The sequence below is a fragment of the Electrophorus electricus genome, chromosome 19, assembly GCF_013358815.1.
Source record: "Electrophorus electricus isolate fEleEle1 chromosome 19, fEleEle1.pri, whole genome shotgun sequence".
Lineage (NCBI taxonomy): Eukaryota > Metazoa > Chordata > Actinopteri > Gymnotiformes > Gymnotidae > Electrophorus > Electrophorus electricus.
In genome coordinates, this window is record NC_049553.1 from 5,896,243 (window position 1) to 5,904,862 (window position 8,620).

The window sequence follows — 8,620 nt, forward strand, 5'->3', positions numbered from 1 at the left end:
ACAAGCAGCATGCACAGCCATCAAGGCATGAATGCAACTCATGTAATAAACCAGGTTGTGTCATTTAAGCGTGCTTGGGACAGCAGAGCATGATGGTGTATTGCATTTGCATGCTCTGCGCTGCTGCTTTTGAAGTGGGATGCTTTATTAAGCTGATGTAACTAAAAGGGAGTTGATGAAATGCCTTGGCACCACTGGAAACGTTTATTAGCAGTGGGACAAACCCACTGGTGTCAGCTTCCTTCCCCCCTTTTCCTCTTTAGCAAGGATGTCTTTCTTGGTCTCCGTTTCTAACTCATGTACTTTTTGTTCCCTTTCTTACCATGTTAATGGTCATTTTATTTATAGTAGACCCACTGAAAGGGGCCTTGTAGATAGTAGTCCCTGCCGTGTGGTTCCACAAAAACAACACAAGAGCAGGTTAAAATATGTACGAATATTTGGTAAACATCATACGGCTGTAAAACGTTGTGTAGCTTTCTGTTTTGCTGCGAAATGAGTGAAATATTAGCCTTATGTCCATATTAGCCTTATGTTCCCGTTTCAAGATCTGCATTATCAAGCAAAGGAATAAATGAAGATGCGTGTTCTCCATACAGTACAATATTCTTTTTGGCGCCCGTAAAGATGAAACATTTTCAATGAAATTCAGAAAGCAGAGCAGCAGCACCTCACACACCCTGCAGGATAGTTTTCCCCATGCAGTGTGTGGATGAGAACAGTAGGGTGGTTCGTCTCGCGAGAGTTGTGTAGCCTTCTTTTTTTCTACTGTAAGATACTTATTATAAGCAGTGTCCCCCTATCGACACAGTAGTGCAATACGGCTCACAAGCTATATCCGTCACTGCGAGAGGGGCGAGATCAGCGTTAAAATCTGTCAGACGAGACAGTAATTCACTCCCCTGCGCTACCCTTGTCCTGTTGCCCTTCTCTGCATTACCCTCTTCAGCACGGCTATAATTCCGGATTTCTTCGTTCCCGGACAGGGAGAAGTGAGAAGAGCCCAGAGGGAGGAACTACATCCAAGCCGGTTCACCAACGGAAGTCTTCAGGTAGGCTGCTACAGTTTAATTCAATCACTTTAGCCCTTTGGTCAAGGTTTACAGTCACACAAGTTTTGTGCTTTGCCAGCCCTTGTAATCAAAAGTAAACACGGCCAGCAACACGAAAATGACAACAGTATAAACACTAGAGAAGCGAGCGTGTATTCTGAATTTGCTGTGTGTAGTGCGTCTTAACGCGCTGTCGCATGTTAGTTGGTGTTTAACCACATCTGCTACTAATGCAGGCATTTATGGATTTTCCAGCGATGCATGGTTGGTTACGATATAGGCGTGTTTTGAAAACAGTGACATACTGATTTTTTTCCTTGGACATAATTGCTAAAGGTTATTATTATTAGATTTATTATTAGACTACAATTTTAGAGAGCCTAATTTTAGTTGTTGAATGCGTTACAATATAGATGATTTTATCATTATTATTGTAGTAGTGGTTGTTGTTATTCACTAGATTTATATGGATAATTTGACATTTGCGAGTACATGGATTTCTTCAGGCTAAGTTGTCCGTTATGATGTGTCGCTTATAATTAAAGCTCACCATGAAACGAGGCATGGATAGCTGAGTCCATTCAGACGAAACGCCGACGTTCGTCTTTAAATAACTGGTATGCTAGTGTGTCGTTCTTGGAGAAAAGAAAACGACTGTGAAAATAAAGCACAGATCAAGTGATGGATGTACATGCGATCAGTGATTTCATTATGTGGTGCGATGGGATGGATGTAAGTAAATGTGCGGAAAAAGAGGGGCCAAATATACAACGACGCAGGCGCACACAGTCCCTACCTCCCTAAATTAAGCTTTGTTTACCTCCAGCACCTGTTTCGCATCTTTTCCAACCCATTTGGTCCTGAATTGCTTAATTAGAACTACACACGCTGCAGGGCTTTCTTAAAACCCGCTGAACCGTGGATTGTGAGCCAATTCTTTGATAATGTTCCCAACTTTCCGGTTGAAACATTAACATGAATTCTTACATTCATAGTAGGCTATACATTCGTTCACCCGTAGTTTCTTTTCAGGATTAATCCCCGTTTCTTTGAGAGAGTCGCTACTCAGACGTTATGCAACACAACCACGACTACAAGCTCATATAGTTAATTTAAAATGTCTATTTTATTTTCAAAAATAATTAGATTAGGAATCCAGTTGCTTTAGACAAGAACGCTTAGGCTACATATCGATATTCTGTACAGTATGTGTTAAGTCAAACAGCTCAATCAAAGTAATGACCCAACACTTTAGTTATTGCAGTCATGATTATAATAATAGCGTTTCCTTGTACTGCTGGTCTAATGACCGACTGGGCTCGTGTTCTTGTAAAACTGAGCGACTTCTGTGCCGATCGTCAAACTGTCAATAGGCCCTCAGTCACCAGGGTGGCCAACCGAATTTAGGGAAATTGTGATCCCATGATAGCCTGTTGCAGTTAATTTAGCACACGTCGTGAACTGGAAATGCTCAAATCTAAGAGTGCTTTCTGGAGACAAATTACACGTCTGTAAATTCATGGTCAGGACTGGTTTGTGCTTGAAATAATTATCCGCTAATACTGAAATGTTCTAGAAGAAAAACATCTTAGATATGTACTCATATTTTAGGGTGATAAAATAATGCCAAACGAGGCATAAATGTCACAGTCAAATGGGAGTATCAAGAGAAAGAGTGAGGTAGACACAGATAACATTCTGAGTGTGTAGATACTGTAAAGAGGATGCAGCAGACAGTGTGGGCTCTTAATTCCCATGGCAACTGTGCACACTATAAATCACTCTTGTACCTGAAACCAGCAGCGATGGAATAACATTGTACTAAAAGATTGTCTCAAGATAAGTGCTGCTTCTTCAGGGGAAAATGGGTTATGTTCCCTTGACAGTGAAAATGCACTGTGCAAGAATGAAAAAGAACCTAACCTGACAATGCAGATAGAAAAAGTAGCATGCCTGGGTTTTGCTTTCTTGCTGGCTAACAGGAGCCTCTTGCAACTTTAATTTCTAAATTACTGCATGTAAATTAGGTATTTAATTGCTGAACTGATTCTGATCTTTCTGAGTATAGTATTTTCCAGTAGAATATGAACCTGGTGTTAGACTATGTTTATTAACACAAATAGTTTACAGTATGTAATTGGGCACAGAGCTCGGTCAAAATATTTTTCACTGAGAGCCAGAAAGTGAAGCCACAACACAAGACTGTATTTTGGAAAGAAATGGGAAGATGGGGGGGGTGAAAGTAGGGACTGGGTAAGGATATGACAGTGGGCATGACGACATGTAATCCCAAGATGAAAGTGAATCCCCCTGTGAACTTCATGCACAGATTCCAGGGTCTAATTTGAGGCCAGCCAGCCTCTCCCGTGTCTAGACCCCATGCTTGTGCCCTCCCTTGCCCATGTTTCCGGCACGCAGCTGTTCTTTTCGATATTAATAACCCCATTGAGACACACTGACAGATACCCTGCATCTCAGGCCCATGGGCTCCACCACAATCCCTTTGGTGTAATGTCCTGTCTAATTCAAATCGGTCCAGGAAGTGGTTTTTTCCAAAAAAAAAAAAAAAAAAAAAAAAGGCAACGCTTTCAGGAGAGCAAATTGTCACCTGCCACAATAACTAAGATGTGTTATGAATTAAGAGTATAATAACATTTGTAAGAATAGAGTTTAAAAAAAAAAAAAAAACTATAACAATGGCACTGCGGTATAAGGTAAATGTGGTGCAGAGTCTTTAGACTTTAGATCTATACTCATGTCACATTTTTTTTTGGAAATGTATAAATGTTTTCCAAAATATTTAAGATCTAACTTATGATTTTTGCAGATGACACAGATTTCCCCATGCAACCATTTGATTTATGTACAAGTAAGTCCTATACTAATGTAGAACACCACATATGCAGTGGGGGTGGAGGAACAGAAATAGCCCCCTTTCCACATACACAGCTGCAGGGAAATCATGCACCCTCTCCATAACCATGCCTCCAGAACTAATCCGGTCATCATGACAACCACACAACATGTAAAACATAAACAACCACCTCACAGGTATGTGAGGGTGTTAAGACTTTGGCAGATGAGCCCGATGTTACCTATCAAATACAAGCATTTTGGATGTTGGCTGCTGCCCTTATAATGTTGAGGAAAGTAACTGATGAGTCTAAATCATAAGCTTTTTGTGACTGGGGAAAAAGAATTCAATATTTGTGTATGATGTAAGCCATTGGGTCAGTCTGTCTTTGATGTTATCAATCTTGCTGAAAGACTTTGGTTTTGAATATTTTTTCACTATGTCTTTGATTTTCTCTATCCTATAGATTGTTAATCCACTTCAAACTTTTGATATTTTAAGTCATGGTGTATTTTTTGCACTGTTACTGTAGTTTTGTGTTGCTATATGGCTCTGATTTGGTGATAATTTTCTCTCCACAGATTATATTCTGATCTGAGCCTACAAAAAACTCCAAGCACCATAGCCAACTAACCAACAAACAGAAAACACCATGAAGATTTTAGATGCCCTCCTCTTCCCTGTGATCTTCATCATGTTTTTTATCCATCTTTCCATTGCCCAGACTGACCCTGAGCTCACAATAATGACCAGGTTAGGTCAAGTCCAGGGTACTCGCTTACCCGTCCCAGACCGAAGTCATGTGATTGCTTTCCTGGGTATTCCATTTGCAGAACCTCCCCTGGGAAAAATGCGTTTTAAGCCACCTGAGCCCAAAAAGCCATGGAATGACGTGTTTGATGCCAGGGATTACCCTAGTGCTTGCTACCAATATGTAGACACTTCATACCCTGGCTTTTCTGGCACTGAAATGTGGAACCCAAATAGGATGATGAGTGAGGATTGCCTGTATTTAAATGTCTGGGTTCCTGCTACCCCTCGGCCGCACAACCTCACTGTGATGGTCTGGATTTATGGCGGTGGCTTTTACAGTGGCTCCTCCTCACTGGATGTGTATGATGGCCGCTACCTTGCTCATTCAGAGAAGGTGGTGGTAGTATCTATGAACTATCGTGTGAGTGCTTTTGGGTTCCTTGCCCTTAATGGCTCTGCTGAAGCTCCTGGAAATGTGGGTTTGCTGGACCAGAGATTGGCACTCCAGTGGGTGCAGGATAACATTCATTTCTTTGGAGGCAACCCCAAGCAGGTGACTATTTTTGGGGAGAGTGCAGGTGCAGCCTCTGTGGGCATGCACCTACTGTCACCAGATAGTCGCCCAAAATTCACCCGTGCCATCTTGCAGAGTGGCGTGCCAAATGGCCCTTGGGCTACAGTCAGCTTTGATGAGGCCCGTAGGAGGGCCATTAAGCTGGGCCGACTGGTGGGCTGCCCTGACGGTAATGACACTGATCTGATTGACTGCCTGAGGAGCAAGCAACCACAGGATCTTATCGACCAAGAGTGGCTGGTGCTCCCATTCAGCGGCCTGTTTCGCTTTTCCTTTGTCCCTGTCATTGATGGTGTAGTGTTCCCTGACACTCCTGAAGCCATGCTTAATTCAGGCAACTTCAAGGATACTCAGATCCTTCTGGGTGTAAACCAGAATGAAGGGTCATATTTCTTGATTTATGGTGCACCAGGTTTTAGCAAGGACAATGAAAGCCTGATCACAAGGGAGGACTTCTTGCAAGGTGTAAAGATGAGTGTTCCCCATGCCAATGAGATTGGATTGGAAGCAGTAATCCTTCAGTACACAGACTGGATGGATGAGGATAACCCCATTAAGAACCGAGAAGCAATGGATGACATTGTGGGAGACCACAATGTTGTCTGCCCTCTGCAACATTTTGCAAAAATGTATGCGCAGTACAGCATTCTACAAGGCCAGACAGGAACAGCAAGTCAAGGGAATCTAGGCTGGGGCAACTCAGGATCAGCAAGCAACAGTGGCAATTCACAAGGTACACTAATTGGGAAGAGCACTGCAATGTCACACTGATTTGCAGTATAATAGTCTTCGTTCATGTCTTACTGAATTTAAATTATTTTCCTCCTTGAATATTTTTAACTGAAAATTGCTAAAACATGGAATAAAGTTTTATCCTTTCATTTGACGTGTGTTCACAGTTTCTGTATACCTCTACATGTTTGACCATCGAGCCTCTAATCTGGTCTGGCCTGAGTGGATGGGCGTGATTCATGGCTATGAGATTGAGTTTGTGTTTGGCCTGCCTTTGGAAAAAAGGCTCAATTACACACTAGAGGAGGAGAAGCTCAGCCGACGCATGATGAAATACTGGGCTAACTTCGCTCGCACAGGGTGAGAGACACAAATGAACTATATGAGTGTGTGTTTCTCAAAATGTATTCTCTTGAAGTGTGGATGCGAGGAACTGAATGTATTTTCTCTTTCGCTTCTGCTTGTATAATAATGCCATGAAAACACCACCTTCTTAATCTTTGCTGTTTTCTTTCCATGCCCAGAAACCCCAATATTAATGTTGATGGCTCCATAGATAGCCGACGGCGGTGGCCAGTCTTCACTTCTACAGAGCAGAAGCATGTGGGACTGAACACAGACTCTTTGAAGGTGTACAAGGGCCTGAAGTCACAGTTCTGTGCCCTTTGGAACAGATTTCTGCCTCGCCTACTCAACGTTACTGGTAATAGAATAGTTATTGAATTCATTAATGTTACTGATGTTGCAGTTTATATATCATGCCGTACCATTTCAGCATTATTTTGGAAAATGCACCATTTCCAAGTTTGTCACTAGAGACAACTGTCACAATGTCTGCCATTATGAAACTGACTCAGCAACGTATAATACTATATTGTCTTGTATATTTTGATTAAGATACAAAGATGAAATAACACTGATGAATTTGGACATGGAAACAGCTTTGAAATTTTAGAATGTTAAGCAATAGACAGAGAAAAGAGGTGTGTGGGAGTGTTCCAGAGATGCCTCACTAATATTTACTGCTGTTTACTGAAGGGAGAATAAGCAAAATGAATATGGTTTTATACCATAAAAAACCTGAGCTGAGTCCTTTGCCTATTCTTACATTCTACCTTGTGATTTTATCATATTCATCTCTCTATTTCATGTAAACAAGTTTGATTTTAGGTTGAAATGAACTAAGGTAAGTGATATATTAATGCTATCTATGTGGAAGATATTTTATTAAATACACAGGTGTTTTAGAATGTCTGCATAAAAAAGCAAACGGCTTGGGGAACACACGGTGCTAACCATACAGTGAATAAGCCCCTAGGCATTTTCACCCCTTGAGGAAATGCCTTGTTATTAGATGTGCATCTTGAATCCAAACACACTTTTCCAACTGGTGTTCTTGTACTGAACATGAACCAGAACATGAAACAACTGAACCCATACCCTGTTTTCTAGGGAATGAGATAGTTTTGCTACTTTGACCTGAGCTAATAAACTGTGGATGCCGCAAAAAGGTCTTTTTCGAAGGATGGGCTTTGAGGGCAGTGGTGTGCTGCTAAATAATTTATTTAATGTACGACTTAGACTCTGTGTTTACATTTCAAAGCACTCTGCAGACACATTTTCTGTTTCAGAGTTTCTGTTCCCTACTCCCTTTTCTTTCTGGTTCTTTTCTTTTGTTTTTTACTTTTCCCCTCTGTCTCATTTGTGCCTCTTTTCTGTAAAAAAAAATCTGAGTTTTCTTTTAAAGGCCTAGTTCAAATCACCACTATATCAAAACAACCCTGCAGGATGCGTTATGCATATAAAGTCTATAGTGTCACCAGTTTGAAGTATTATCAAAGATATAATTTTAAAAGGTAAAGTTAGAGCTTCAGCGACCGTCATCTTCGAGCTAATTTAATTCGCATACATTTTTATTAACTTTTTTTTTTTCATTTTAACATTTTGTTTCTTTCTTTTTGGTTTGCAGTCCTAGAATGCTGCTGAGAATGAGATACAGTAAAATGACACTGTGGTTTCCCATGTGATTTTTCTTTCTGTTAACCCAGAGAACATTGACGATGCAGAGCGGCAGTGGAAGGGCAGAGTTCCACGATGGAGTTCCTACATGATGCACTGGAAGAGCCGTTTGACCACTACAGCAAGCAGGAGCGGTGCACAAACCTCTAGAGGGAGGGAGGGAGGGGAGGGAGGGAGAGAGGGGGGGAGGAGAGAGGCGAGAGAGAGAGAGAGCGAGCGAGAGAGAGAGCGAGTGAGTGAGTGAGTGAGTGAGTGAGTGAGTTCACATTCTCTTTGAGAGAGTGTTTGCAAGAAGATAAAAATGGAGAAAAGTGATGACCAAGGGGATGACCATACTACTCCATAGTCTCCAGAGCCTATTGACAGAAGGTCAAAAGTTCTCTGGACTATAGTACATTTTGCCCACTATTTGAGTGACTTGGAGCAGGGCTAAGATTGGATTTGTGTATATTACACTTACATGCACTGTTGAATATCTTATCGCATTGCCTGTGAAACATATGCCTAGTGCTTAACTTTGTGTCATTTATTGTCTGGTTTGCTGTAGGCAGGTATATAAAAAGTGGGACATGTTAACTGCAGTGAGAGATTATTGAGCTTTATGGTCATCATGGAGGAAGCAGGAGAGAAAAGTGC

The 8,620-nt window shown here is 41.4% G+C and overlaps 1 protein-coding gene across 1 annotated transcript; it reads left to right on the plus strand.

Moving 5' to 3' along the window:
* Positions 1 to 798: 798 nt before the first annotated feature.
* ache (acetylcholinesterase) lies at positions 799 to 8,134 on the plus strand. Its single transcript, XM_027015620.2, is given in 6 exon segments — positions 799 to 1,052; positions 4,488 to 5,966; positions 6,133 to 6,325; positions 6,490 to 6,668; positions 8,014 to 8,088; positions 8,091 to 8,134. Coding segments are annotated over 5 exon segments (1,899 nt in total). The 5' UTR covers positions 799 to 1,052; positions 4,488 to 4,558.
* The last annotated feature ends 486 nt before the right edge of the window (positions 8,135 to 8,620 follow it).